We start from the raw sequence: 14,971 nt of genomic DNA, 5'->3' as shown, positions 1-14,971 counted from the left end.
CGTTCAGCTCCTCAACGTTGATGACCAACGTTCAGCTCCTCAGCATTGATGTCCAACGTTCACTCCTCAGCAGTGATGACCATCGTTCAGCTCCTCAACATTAATGCTCCATTACTGAGCTGAACAAGATAAAAGGCTCACAAAACACTTGTAGAGGGAGGACACTTCTTACTAGATAATACATACTGAACTCTCTTGTACACTGAGCACTACGCTCAATACTGTATTCAAACATTCAAATACTCAAATAATATACCGGTAAACACATTATTACCATCAAATACATATAAACATAAACATTTAGGAGGATGTAAATTATGGTAACTCAGCTTAACAAAAGCTTTCCTTTTAAACTTTATTCATGTGACTAACTGAACTGTCTATGCGGACATTATCACATTATTATCTTGATTGTTCAATTTGTTGTGAGTCAGAATACGTTAACTGACATGTTATAAGTCATGATTATGCATACCATGCATTAACTACGGGGGCGGATATATTTAGACACCACAGTTCGATGAATACGCTGCCCAGACATATCGAGGAAAAGTCATCTCAAATGGTTGTGCTGTTTTGTTATTTAATTCCTTGTCGTGCGAGCTATCAGTGTGTTGGATCAACCCATAGTTAATTTCAAAATAAAAAAACAAAAACCACCTACAGATCAATGTTGCTGCTCTGTTCATCGACAATTGACAAGATGACTGCATAAAGGCACATGCAACAACGCACCTTCACGTAGTGATTGTGGGCTTTTAAAATCTTATAAACTAAGGGGGGTGTATTCAATCACGACTTTCATGAACTTTTAAATACTTTTATCAACTTTAAAAGTTTGGTGGTATTCAATTTAGACTTTTATAAACTCTTTAAAAGTCTACCTGTATTCAATTCAAACTTTTCAAAACTCTTTAAAAGTATACAGGTATTCGATTCAGACTTTTATAGAGTTATTAAAAGTTTACTGGTATTCAAAAAGTTACTGACTTTCATAAACTCTGTCAAAATAGGATTTCTATAGACTTTCTCTTCATTAATATAAATAGATGAAATCCAACCCTCCAACCCCAAACTTTTCAACATTTTCTATAGACTTTTTTTCCTCTATCTAAACTAGACAAAATTTTCATCAATTTCATGGTACGTTTCAAATCTTTCATAAATACTTTTTTTTTTTTTATGTTCAGGCAAATTTTTTGTTGCCATCGCAACAAAATAATTGATGCGATCGCAGCCAAGAAAATTGCTGCGATCGCAGCAAATTTTTTAATTTATAAATTTTAAATTTTATTTAATTAATATGTTTATAATTTTATATAATTGTATGTTTATTAATTATTAATTTATATATATATATATATATATATATATATATATATATATATATTTTGTATTAAGTTGAATTCTTTAAAAGATATTTATTGGTTTAGCATTAGTTATTTCATTAGTTCAAGAAATATTTTTATTGGCTATATTTATAAAAATTGATTATATTTTCTTTATGAATAATATACTCTATTTTTATGACATCAGTATTTATTTTTTTTTTTATATTTTTACAATGCACTAATTTATAGATAATATATTAATAGAAGTTATGGAATGTTTGTGAGGGTGTATTCAATTTAGAGTTTTAATGACTTTTGTAAACTTTTTAATATGAAAAAGTTTTTAAAAGTCTATAAATGTTTGTTCTATGGATATTTATAAACTCTTACAAAGTTTATAAAAGTTTAAAAGATTCTAGGAAAGTTTACAAAAACTCTACAAAAGTCAATTAAAATCCATCACTTTAAAAGTATTTAAAAGTTCATGAAAGTCGTGATTGAATACACCCCCGTAATACTCCAGACTACGCAACAAAATTAAATTTTATATTTTTTAAAAAAGTAATTACATCCCGATACTAAAGATCCCTCAATTACTCAGGTAACTTGGATACTTTGTATAATAAATAAATTACATGATGCCTTTCAACTGTTTACAATTTTTCCAAAATACGTGTATATTTATACTTATAATTCGTGACAACCAGCGAACTATAACTCTTCAACTTGTTAGATTGACCAACCACCCTTATTATACTGAGACATTGAAATTTATATGTGTATGTGTAGTATAAGTACATATATTGGGAGAAGAAAAGTATAAGTACATATACAAATGAGAGCTTTCAAGGAAATAAATGAGTAATAAATAATTGTCATATGCAGGAATAATTGAAGAACAAGGAGTTGAAGGCGACCACCTCTCCTTTCATATCTAACATGGATATGAATTAATGAAACCAGAAGAGTTGAATGAATTATTGGTGAGTCGTGGGCTCAAGTTCTGTCTTGTCGCATTCCTAATACAATAACCCAACATACATTTTAAAAACAAAAGTCTCAAAATCTTTTTACAATGTTCAATTTTAACTAGATTTTACAATGTTTTAAAACATTATTGTATCCGCAATAGTATATTATGTTAGGTTAAATTATAAACAGATACTGCATCATAACAGAGTCAGTAGTATAAAAAAAAAATAAATAATGAGATGGAAAAATGAAAATTGTATATATAGATATAACAGTAAATTAAGTTATCAAGTGGAACAAGAAACATGTTTGATGTTAATTATTCAAATTAGATATTAGGATCCTAAGATATTACTACCAACCAATGATCTTCTTGACTGATTCTAGGCTTGCTGCCCAAAACAAGCAGACAGCGCCACAACTTTGTTGATATACTCTTTTGATTTGATAATTAAACAAACAAAAATATTTTAATAACAACAATAATCGCAGTTGCTTGTACTATATAGTTATTAGCTGTCTAATTTGATGTGTTGAATTGATAAAGGAATGTACATTTCATGTATTTTTGTTTATTACAAGGGTTAGTCTATGTGGGTGTATCGTGTAACACGTATGCATCCGTATTTTCATTGATCCATTTTAATATGGAGTACACTTTTTAGGTAACTTTGCTATTTGTTTATTTATTCTTTTTGATAAGAGAAATATACTGTAATTATTTGAGAGTGTGCGACAAATTTGATTAAGAAAATATTGATAATAAATCAATAATTAAATTCGTGACATTTTAGTACAAGAATCGTGCTTTATATACTCGTACACCCCAAATACAAAGATTAATATAATAGTCCATAGATATCCTACGAGATGTCACGACACATAATATTCTAAATCAACAATTAACATATGTGAGCGAAGAGTGTCGAGAACGATCTTACCTCAATTTTACGAGGTTTACATTGAATATTCTATTTACATGACTCAAATCAAAATGGTATTAAAATAAGTTGAAAATCGACAATTTCTTTTTTCAAAAAGCGACACTTTCTATAACATTAAATATGCATTTTGGCCTCACATGCTAGTTTAAGTGGTCGCTCACTTGACATAAAGTCACACATAATGGCAATGTGAGGTTCAACTCCCTCCAATAACATCTTAAACCTAGGGCCAGACTGAAGATGAGTGCGTTGGCCATAATTTACAAGAACATTATGTAGTCCTAGTAAGAGGGGGAATGGTTAAGGATTTACCCAGCGTGAAATATCATATTGTTCAAGGAATCCTATATGCTATCGGAGTAAATGATCGTCAACAAGGGCGTTATAGTGCGTTGTAGATTATTATCAAAGACTTGTATCCGAGACAACAGATCTTCTTTCTAATTTGATTTGGAACTCTGATATGTCCAAGGTTCAATATTGAAATAATTTTAGAGGTTTTTCTTTGACTTTGTCCCTGTCAACAAACAATTCGAAAAATCCTAACAGATAAGTGAGGGAAACGAATACTCAATTAAAAGCGAGTAAACAGAATTCATACTCGATTGCAGAGTTAACAATAAGAATTTATCAGAAATACATTTATGGGCAATAAAAAAAATGCAATTTATGCCCTATATAGGAATACTATATGTGGTGTGAAATGGTATTATTCCGGGCCGACTCATATAATTGTGGTGTCATTTTTTGCCATGGCAGATCTCATTCAAAAAGAAAATAAAATATAGAGTATAAAAAAGGAAAAAATAATTACAAAAAAATGGTTTACAAACGCATATACAGATATATACGGGAGTACTATAATAGAGTGGAGTAGTATATACATCATCATCATCATCATTGTCAATTTACCATTATCATCAGACAAGAAGAAAATTATAGCTCCAGCTCTCTTTCTCTCTCTTCTTCTCTGTCTGATTTTCAGCTTTTCTAGAACGTCCCTCAATTTTGCTGGATTTCGATCTCCTATTTACTTTTACTTCTCTGTCCAGTTGTTTTTCCCTTTACCGGTATTCCCACGCAGGAATATATGATGTATGCGTACGAGACTGTTAAATTTTTAGATTTGGCGTTGCGTATTTGATCATCGAGATCGGAAAGTATTTCTCAAAAGATTCGAGCTTTGGATTCTGTTTTGGTTGCCTGTTAATATATAGCTCTAGAGGAAGGACTAGGGTTTGACGGGTGGTGAGATTGGGAATGAGGGGAAGGAATTTGGGGAAGTGAATAAGGAATTGGAAGAAGTCAAAGGCTTGTTGTGTGTAGACGGAGCAGAAAATGCTGTATCTGAAGCAACCTAGGTGGATGATGCGTGTGGGGTTCTGCGTGTGTACTGGTCGTTAAATTGGGAATAGAATAGTCCGAACTCGGAGCTGTGAATGCTGGAATAATTGATTCCCGAGCCCGGTTGTTGGCTCGGGGAGTTGTTTATTTTTTATTTTTATTTTGTTTTTGCGGGTGCGATCTGGTGAATTGAACCACCAATGGCTGCGTCAGAGAACGAGCTGCAATCAACTCCGCCCCAATCTCTTCCTCTTGATGGGCAACAACAGCAGCAGCGGGAGCCGTCGTCTCCTCCGGCTCCGCCTTCTCCGCTTCCGGAGGGCTTTATGCAGAAATTTAGGCTCTATGAAACTCGCTCGGTAATAATTTAGTTTTATGCGCTAACTCCTTTTAAATGCTTTTTAGGAATTTTAGTTGGCAAAAAGAGAGTCTGTTCTTTGCTGGAGCTAGATGAAGAGTTTTAGTATTTCGAAAATGGCCTAAGATCAATCACTTGATTTATTGCATTCAAAATAGCATCTTTGCATTATTTATTGAGTCAAAATTCATTCTTTTTTGGATCAATTGTAGACAAACTGTTAAATGCATTTTGTAATGGAACTCAAAATTCACTCCTTTTCTGTGATCACTTTGCTCCTTTTTTATTTTTATAGGGGTGGTTTTTTGAGGGATGGGTATTAAAGATTGGTTTGCTGCAATGATCCACTCGATATTATTTGTAGAAAGTTTTCACATTTGGTAGGATTGATTTAAAGTCAATAGATGACCTTTAGCCCATAGAACAGCTACTATTGGTTTTGATTTTGCTGATTTTGTAGTTGATGTAAAATGCTAGTAACAGGCTCACAAACTACTACGTGTGTAAGGTGTGTTGAACAAGTTGGTCAACATCATTTTTGAGTAGTAATTTTTTCCTTTGGAATTCAGCTTGAAATTCACAGAATGTGGCTCTTGCAACTTATATAGAGCCTGGTTTGTAAAACAAATTTACTGGATTGTAATTGTATATATTATGCATAAACATATCTATCTTCTCTTTGAATAATGTATTTTGGAATTTGGAGGACTTCATTCAGTAACTTGAATTACTTTATTCATCATACAATTCTTGCTGCAGAAATTCTACATGATAGGTAGGGACAAGAGTAGAACATACTGGAGAGTATTGAAAATTGACAGGACGGATCCTTCTGAGCTTAATATTCGTGAAGATTCTGCCACCTATACAGAAAGGGAATGCTCTGATTTGTTGAGAAGAATACATGAAGGAAACATGTCTACAGGAGGGTTGAAATTTGTCACTACCTGTTACGGGATTGTTGGTATGTGGATTCTTTGAATATAGTTCTCCAAAGCAGAAGCATTCTGTCACCATCTCAATCCACAGTTTTGTCTCTTGTTTTCAGGGTTCATCAAATTTCTAGGGCCTTATTATATGCTGCTTATTACAAAGAGGAGACAGATTGGTGCCGTATGTGGTCATTCCATATATGCGGTCTCTAAGAGTGAGATAATCCCACTGCCAAATTCTTCTGTCCGGTCCAAGCTGTTTAATAATAAGAGTGAAAACAGGTTATATTCTCTCTATGCTACATGCACTATTTATTACAAGTATTCTGTTTTTTTTCTCCCCACTGTAAGCTTTAGAGTCTGTTTAGCCCTCCTAGTTCGGGGAGAAACCTACTAACAACATTCTGTTGAGGGTGGCAACACCAACATCCATACTTTGTATGGCTCAGGAGGCCTTTATTGTCTTTGCAACAATCTATATCTTATACTCTTCTTTCTAAGTTGGCTTGGATTCTGTTATTGATTGTTTTATTTTTCTGATTTGTTCATTGTGCAGGTACAAGAAGCTCCTATGTATGGTGGATCTTACAAAGGACTTCTTCTTCAGCTATTCATACCATGTAATAAGGAGTTTACAAAAGAACATGTCTGATAATGAGACAGGACAAGTGGTCTATGAAACCATGTTTGTCTGGAATGAATTTTTGACTCGTGGAATTCGGAATATCCTTCACAATACCCTCTGGACAGTGGCATTGGCTTATGGATTTTTCAAACAGGTGGTTATGTTTGCTGCATCTGTAGCTTTTTGGATATGATCAGTCAACTAATTACTATGCTAAACCAACTGTTATCTGGAGATTATTCTTGGTCTTTAGGGCGGCTTGAATTTTCTGCTAAAGCTTTTTTTTTTTTTTTTTTTTTTTTTTGTTATTATTCCTGCATTGATACTACTTCCTATTTGTGTATTGACCCTGCTTAATTAGTAAAAGAGAATGTTTTTATCTTTGAGATATGAGTTAGAATTTAAGGTATAATTATGTGAACAGGTGGTTCTCACTGTTTATTGCATCTAGTTGAATGGACTTGTTAACATGACTTGTCAATTTTATCATTTACCCAACACTTTGTTTTACAATTTTGTAAATTCCATGGATGTTGATCAATTTATCCTTGGTACAGGCTACCCTTTCGATATCTGGGCAGGACTTCAAGTTGGCACTCATTGCAAGACGTTCTAGGCATTATGCTGGCACCAGGTCGGTATTCAAATGTGCTCGAGATGAGTAATTGGTTACTAGGCTTACAAATTGTTGCTATAGATTATTCTATTTTGTATTCTTTTACCTATCTTGGTCTATACTCATTAACTGGACAGTTTGTGGTTCACTAATCTTTGTTCATTGCTCTTTTGTTATTTAATATGGCAACCATCACTTAAGTTGTAATGATGATTGGTACCAGAAAAAAGCAATCTGTTCACAAATTCATCTATACTTATTCTGCTTTTTCTGGTTTATTGCCTTGTTCTTATTTAGATATCTGAAACGAGGGGTGAATGAAAAGGGCAGAGTTGCAAACGATGTTGAGACTGAACAAATTGTATTTGAGGATGTTCCAGAAGGTTTGCCCATGCAGATTAGTTCTGTTGTCCAAAACCGTGGGTCAATTCCGCTCTTTTGGTCACAGGAAACATCACGCCTCAATATTAAGCCTGATATTATATGTATGTTCAAGCAACTTCATGAAACATGTGTGAGCTTTTGAAATATAGTCATTTTTCACTAACATTTATCTTGTTCAGTGTCAAAGAAGGATCAAACTTATGAAGCAACTAGACTGCATTTTGAGAACCTTATCAAGAGATATGGGAACCCTATAATTATTTTGAATCTTATAAAGGTGAGACAAATTCTTATCACATAACTTGAATTTTTTTTTTTTTTGGAAGGAATTTTCATTGTTTACTGAAAAAGCTTCATTTTAATGGAGCCATGGTTATGCAAATTATTCCAATGCTTTATCAGCCACAGAAACTTTTTGCTGTTTGGGTTGGAAGAATACCCTTTTCTTACATCCACCAAACTCACACTAATTTTCTTAAACTTGCACATGCTCAAAAAGACAAAAGGGTAGCAAATATCTAATTTCAACTCTGTTTTCGATAGACTCATGAAAAAAAACCTCGGGAGTCCATTCTTCGTGCTGAATTTGCCAATGCAATTGAATTCATCAATAAGGATCTATCTGAGGAGAACCGGCTTAGGTTCCTTCATTGGGATTTGAACAAGCACTCACGAAGGTATTTGGTTTTTCATCTTGTTACTTTTTATGGTTTTATTGTTGAAATTTCTGATTTTCTAATGTCATTTTTCTTCTCTTTTTCTCAGAAAAGCTACAAATGTCTTGTTTTTTCTGGGGAAAGTGGCTACATATGCATTGACTTTGACAGGTTTCTTCTACTGTCAAACAATACCACCCTCAAGATTTGAAGGATATTTGAAGGGACCTTGCCTTGAGTAAGCTTTCTCATCTCTGAAGATATTGTTTTCACATAAAATGCATCTAGACATCCCTCTTTTGCTTGTTTACATTGAAAATTTTGTACTTATTTGTGAGGATTATATGGACAGGAATACTTGTGCCAACACAATCGCCCCATTAAGACATTCCAACACGGATAATGAGAAATTTAGTGATGATGAATATGGTGACTCAGACACCTCTAAGGGAAAATCAAATGGTTGTGACTATGTGGCTAATGGCAATCCTTCCATTAAGCCTCCAATGTTCCAGAAAGGGGTGCTGAGGACAAATTGCATAGACTGTTTGGATCGAACTAATGTGGCACAGTATGCCTATGGTTTGGCTGCTTTGGGCCATCAGCTGCATGCTTTAGGAGTTACAAATTCCACAAAAATTGACCTTGATGATCCGTTGGCTGAGGACTTAATGGGCTTCTATGAGAGAATGGGTGATACCCTTGCCCATCAATATGGTGGCTCTGCTGCTCATAATAAGGTAAGTGACGTCATTTGTTAGCCAGTAGTAATCAGTTATCACTCTATTAAATACTATACACCTAGTATTTTCTGTTAAAAGTATATTTTGGTGGACAGTTTTTACCTTTACAATTATTGTTATTAACCAAAATCCAGTCAGTATTTTCTGTCAATTCTAAGTGAATTGGTTTATTTCCTTGTTAATTTCCAATACTTACCTCCTGGTACTGACAACTTGCTTGTTTCTTGTGGTCCAGATTTTCTCTGAAAGAAGAGGTCAATGGAATGCTGCAATCCAATCACAGGAGTTCTTTAGAACTCTTCAGAGATACTACAGTAACGCTTACATGGATGTAATGAAACAAAATGCTATTAATGTGTAAGTTTGCTGTCGTGTAATCTATTTATTAACTGTTACAAAATTTTTACTTGTCTGAGAAACCTTTGAAGATGTTATTTGAACATTCTTCAGATTTTTCTCTGCCTTTCTGAAATGCCTTAAATTCTAGGTTTTGTGTAATATGTTTGTAAAGTTGAATACATTTTCCGTTTAGTTATGTTTCAACTAATCTTTGAAATTCTTGTTTAAATGTCTAATCAGATTCTTGGGTTACTTTCAACCACAAGAAGGAAATCCTGATATTTGGGAACTGGACTATGACCAGCATTACAATGTGGGTAGGAATGGGGAGTCAAATATTGATGAAAATGGAAGGTATGTTGGCAGCCAAACTTGTACTATTAGAGATTTACTCTTTAGTTCTTACCCAACTGTGGGAGAATGGCACCATATTAATATTGTTCATAGCCCATTACACTTTTATCCTTCCTTTCCGTGGTTTTTCTTGCATGCATTTTGGCACTGATGGGTAATATTCATGCGCTTTTACAATAGGTCTCTATTCAAAAGGTCATTGTCTGATGGGAACATTCTTCGACAAAGCTGCTCACCCATGCCAACCCAGAACTTCGAGAAGGATGTTTCTGTCTTTACTAATCAGTCAAAAGGAAATAAAGTGCATTCTGAATCTACCCCGGAGATATCAACATGTGATAGTGATTTGTCATGTTCTAGGTAATTCATTTTGTATGACTAACTGTAACACAACCTATCTACAATATCTTTAGGTAAGTTATGCCTGCAGGAGAGTTTTCCGAAACTTAATTTTTGGATTTTTTCCTTGCTTAGATACGCACCATGTATGCCTGCAAGGGAGTTATTTGCAGAAATGCAAAGTGATAGGTGCCTTGATCAAGAAAATGGAGACGGCTATGACTGTTCAAACTTTGTTGACCTAGACTGGCTTTCTTCTTCTGGAAATTCATACGAGGAAGAGTTACTGGAAAGGTAATTAGTCAGCTGCATCAGGACAGAGGGCGCTTTTGTTTCTTCCTTTACTGGACTTGATTACTTATGACTATTGGTTATAAAATTTCTTTAAGAAACAAGTTCTTTTGTTTCGTGGTTGCAGGTCAATCTCCACAAACTCTCCCACTGCTGGTCTGTCGTCAGATAATATTGTCAATGAAATCGGAGAAACTACCCCTTCCACTAGCGAAGGAGAATCTAGTGTCAAGGTTAGTTTTTATGCTATATTGCACACTTACAAGCATACTATCATCAACGTCGTTTAGTTACATACTAAAACAGCATGTTTAATATGGAAGTATGTCTATGTTCACTGCTCACCCTTTGGGATTTAAACCGTTATCTTATTTCCACCTTTTCATGTGAAACAAAAAGGTTTGGTGCATCAAATTGTTACAGAATACAGAGTTTCAAAGGAAAAATTAATTGCATTTCTAAGCTTGTTCTCAACTATTCTCTCTAAGAATATAATTGTTGATCTGATCCATCACTAAAGGATGTCACCTCTTCTCTCAAGTTTCTTCATCTAAGTTTGAAAATTTTTTACCACCCGCCTTTCATTATTCCGATGTAGTTTGCAAGAAATAGCAACAAATGTCAAAATCTGCAGGTTGCCACAGTTGTGTACTAAGCAAATGTATATGGCCACTGTATATTTGCAGGGACGGGGACAGGTGAGAGCGGAGGAGCCCTATAATGATCCCCATAGTTGCGAAGTTCTTGAGGAATTTTCAGATAGTTTTGTACGCTGGGTTAACTATGGAGAGGCGCTTTGTCATTGATGCAGATTTTAATGGTTCTAGCAGCGTTCATTACACGGAATTGGACTACAATCCCATTCTTACTGATGCTCACTGGAGACAATACAAAGACGGCACCAAAGCCCCGGGGCAAAGAGAAGCAGTCGCTGTAAGCGAAAGCCGTCGTCTAGTCCATCAGCAGCATTAATTCGACCGGGAAAATCCCGGTCGAGCGAGCTTTATACTTATAGTACATAGTTCACAGTTCTATAAAATTCTTTCAGGAGCCTTTTCCCCTTTCTTTTCCTGTCATCTTTTTTTTGTGGACTCTGTCATTCCCCATGTTGTAAATATACATGATTTTGACAGCTCCACTTCACAGCCTCAGACCAATTGATTCTTTTACATGTGACTAATTTGAAAGATGATACTGCAAATATTTGTGTTATATATGTATACTTGCGGCGATTGGGTCGGGTTATCTCTTAGGAATGTGAATATAGTAATATCATATTCTCTTGATTGGTTTAAGAGAATGTGAGATTATTGTAGGGAATGTGAACCTTATAAATTTTGATTTAGTTTATTTTTGGTAGCTTTTTTGAGAATCACATTTCTTCACATTCTTAGGTTATGTTATCTTCAAATATCATTTGAACTAAATACCCTTCAAATGTCATTTCTTTATACGCCATTGACATTAATACACACTTCATATAATACAAAAATTGTAGATATAGAGAAATTTCAACTAAGATAACTAAGGATACAAATTTGTAATCACAAATAAATTTGAATTTCAGTCTTTTTAGTTTGAGTCGGTCAACTATGAACTTAATTTGAGCTAAAGAAATGAAAAATTAGAAAAAATAATATTATAGAGAAACAGGAGAAGAAAATAACATTGTGTGAGCCAAGAGCTAATATTCTTCTTTCTTTTTTGTGAGGATTCCATAGACCTTCTAGAGTTCCAGCACACCTCAAGATATTTGTCACTGCACGAATCATCTCTTAGAAACCATCCAAACAGAATTTGAACAAAATGTCGAATTTGAGCTTCTATAAATAGGAACAATAGGGATTTTCATATACCTTGTAATACCGTGCTTGCACATTTTATCGATTCCATAGACCTTCTAGAATTCAAGCATAAGTTCCCAAATGGTTCGTTTATTGGATGACGACGAAAATTCACCGTCACACTTCAGTGTGTGTGTATGGTAAACTCTATTCTATGGATAGAATTATCAAAACGAGTTAAGTCTGTCATCCGTCCAACCCCGCTCTGCAATAAAGGCAAGGCGCACTTTGGTTGATTGCGAGAGCTCGCCAAACTTGCCTAGTTTATATATATCTTGCCCCATTTTACTATTTTAGCCTCGTCGAACTGATAAGTTTTAAAGCCCACCTCATCAAAGGGTAGGCCTTAGCGGGCCTCACGCCACTGACTCATTTTAAATTTTTGACAGCTCTAACTGTGGGTTTTATCATTTATATATATATATATATATATATATATATATATATATATAGTACAATCTAAATGGGATACATAGATTGGCACTTTAAAAACTCCCTATTATATATTAAATATTAGTGATTTTGACCCAAGTAACCGAAAAAAAAAACTGTAATAAATCACAAGTTCTGAAAGGAAAGATTAAAAAAATGAAGTAATTTTCAGTTATTTTATGTCTTATGCTGCAAAATGAAAGGTGCCCATAGCATAAGCAAACACACAATCGCAGAGGAATCGAACTAATTATTGTAATGATGCCGCCGGCCATTAAGTGCCGCCAATTTCACTAGGAAATGGGTTAGTTCATTAGGGGAGTGGGGTCCGTCTTTTTGGACTCACCTCCTGCTAGTATTGAGATACTCCTTGTTGCGGATGCCGCCGGAGCTAGTTCCTTAAGAGTTTGGTAACTTTTGTATCTCCCGTCCTCGACGGGTCAATCTCACCAAAAAAAAAATATGTAACATTCTCTTAATCAGATAATCACATTATTAAAATTAATTTAAAAAATCTATATTATTAGTTATGATCATTTTAACAACTTTCTTGTTATTATCATCCTCAATTCATTATAATTCACAACTTGGTCAAGATTACGACATTGCGTCCTAACTTTTTCATAAATACATCTAAATTCATCACGTTCGACTTTATTCATTGCCCAAACCTTCCCTCTAACGATTGATCCGACCAAATTCTGGCGAAAAATTACTAAATCTACCACTATAAACGCCTGACCGGCCATCAAAACGTATTAGCTTATAAAAGTAGAAAAAATATGTTTTTTTTCTCGATTTTCATTTCTTCAATTATTGATTCCTATAACACAAAATATCGAAATCATATAATATATTTCTTCCATTTCATTTTTGTGTTCAGTTCTATTAAGGATGAATTGACTCAAGTTAAAGTAATTTAAATATATTGTGCCAATCAGCTTCAACATTTTGCACAAGAAACAAACTTAGAGCTTTTAATATTTACTTTTGAATTGTACTACCCGACACAATCAACACCTTAAAATTTGTTTAAATTTATTAATTATGAGCTTAAAATTTACTCAAAATTATTATAAATCTAACTTGAAGAATGTGTAATAATGTAATATTCCCCTCTACGGATTGTTAGCATGCAAACATGTAAAATAAAGAGCTTATATTAAACAGTAGATCTAAAGAAATTCCCATCAACCAACAAAAAAATACTGTATTATTAAAAAGCCCATAATGGGTACTTGAAAGTGTGTATTCGGTGAAGTCCGCTGTGTGATGTTAGCTAATAAAAAATTGTAAAAAAGTAATCAATCTAAATTGTCCATAACTGACTAGCTCAAATTAAAAAAGTTAGACTATAAGTCAAACCTGTAGAGACCTCATCGTATCATATCATTACCAAGCCAATTTTACTGAAGTTGTAAAAAAAAATTGTACTAATAATATATGTAGTAGATGGTACCTCAAATAATTCGCAAAAATTTACAGCTCACAAACCAATCAAATGATCAACTGTTTTCTTACTTAATTTATTTTACTTGCGCTCCATCTTGGTTTTATAAAAAGTGAATATAATATACCTGCACAAGCTAATGATGACTTGGCAAGACTCTTATTAAAGAGCATCATTATCCTTTTGTATAAGTGATATATTTTTTTTTAAATACAATTTTATGTATATATGTTAAAAACTTAATATAACGGATCATATAAATTTAAAAAAAGTAAGAAGCACCTTATGTTCAGATGACATGTATTGGAATGGACAGATACTATAATATAATATGGTCAGTTGTCTGCAAAAAAAATAAATAAATATCACACACAACTGTAAACTCCGTAAAGAAATTAATATTCAATAATAAATAAGACAAGTATAATGAGACAGAGAATAATAAATACTCACACAAAATTACTTTGAATAAATTTAGAATCCCTAACAATAAACCATAATTAACATAAGTAAATGGGATTTTTACCAAAGAATCCCAAATGTTGTGAAATTAGGCAAGCCAAGTACAGCGTCGAGATTTGTAGCCGACTGCCCGCAGGTTGAGGAAATTGTTTGAGTCCCCGCCGGTCGCCGGAGCATCGGACGGCGTTTCCAACACTTTCATTAAATCCGTTAGTTGTACTTCGACTGTCAGAAATGCAAGGAATATCCTCGGAATATGTATTCAACAGCAAGAAAACTAGTACTATATCTGTACAAAAGACCATGTTCTATGTACTGCTGCAATATATTCTATTGTGCCTCAATTTAACTGTTTTACCCACTTGGAATTTTATATTCTTGAAATTTCAACTTTGAAAATAAAAATAAATTATATGTCAATTGAAAAACTGCAATTTTTTTTTTTTGTTTATTTGGTAATCAATCAAAAAAGAACGGTCCACCATACCCAGGTAGGCCATATATTTTGACCATAATATATGGAGGATAACATTAGATTTACTGGAAAATGAGGTA

General features: G+C 33.7%; 1 protein-coding gene across 1 annotated transcript; it reads left to right on the top strand.

Annotated features, from left to right (window-relative positions):
- The first annotated feature begins 4,135 nt into the window (after positions 1-4,135).
- LOC116009850 (phosphoinositide phosphatase SAC3-like) lies at positions 4,136-11,573 on the top strand. Its single transcript, XM_031249007.1, has 16 exons — positions 4,136-4,950; positions 5,709-5,913; positions 5,998-6,163; positions 6,438-6,660; positions 7,064-7,140; positions 7,420-7,607; positions 7,686-7,783; positions 8,050-8,183; positions 8,272-8,400; positions 8,515-8,902; positions 9,141-9,262; positions 9,485-9,598; positions 9,779-9,958; positions 10,073-10,231; positions 10,356-10,461; positions 10,915-11,573. The coding sequence occupies exons 1-16, from the start codon at positions 4,792-4,794 to the stop codon at positions 11,032-11,034; spliced, it is 2,568 nt and encodes an 855-aa protein (XP_031104867.1). The 5' UTR covers positions 4,136-4,791; the 3' UTR covers positions 11,035-11,573.
- The last annotated feature ends 3,398 nt before the right edge of the window (positions 11,574-14,971 follow it).

This window comes from Ipomoea triloba, chromosome 2, assembly GCF_003576645.1.
Source record: "Ipomoea triloba cultivar NCNSP0323 chromosome 2, ASM357664v1".
NCBI classification, from domain to species: domain Eukaryota; kingdom Viridiplantae; phylum Streptophyta; class Magnoliopsida; order Solanales; family Convolvulaceae; genus Ipomoea; species Ipomoea triloba.
This window is presented reverse-complemented; position numbering and strand designations above follow the sequence as displayed.

What these genes read in the sequence shown, in the direction of transcription:
- LOC116009850 (XM_031249007.1), top strand. Translation starts at nt 4,792, where the DNA reads ATGGCTGCGTCAGAGAACGAGCTGCAATCAACTCCGCCCCAATCTCTT. An exon ending in AATAATAAGAGTGAAAACAG is followed by an intron (nt 6,164 to 6,437) that starts GTTATATTCTCT and finishes TTCATTGTGCAG; the next exon opens with GTACAAGAAGCTCCTATGTA. An exon ending in AGGCATTATGCTGGCACCAG is followed by an intron (nt 7,141 to 7,419) that starts GTCGGTATTCAA and finishes GTTCTTATTTAG; the next exon opens with ATATCTGAAACGAGGGGTGA.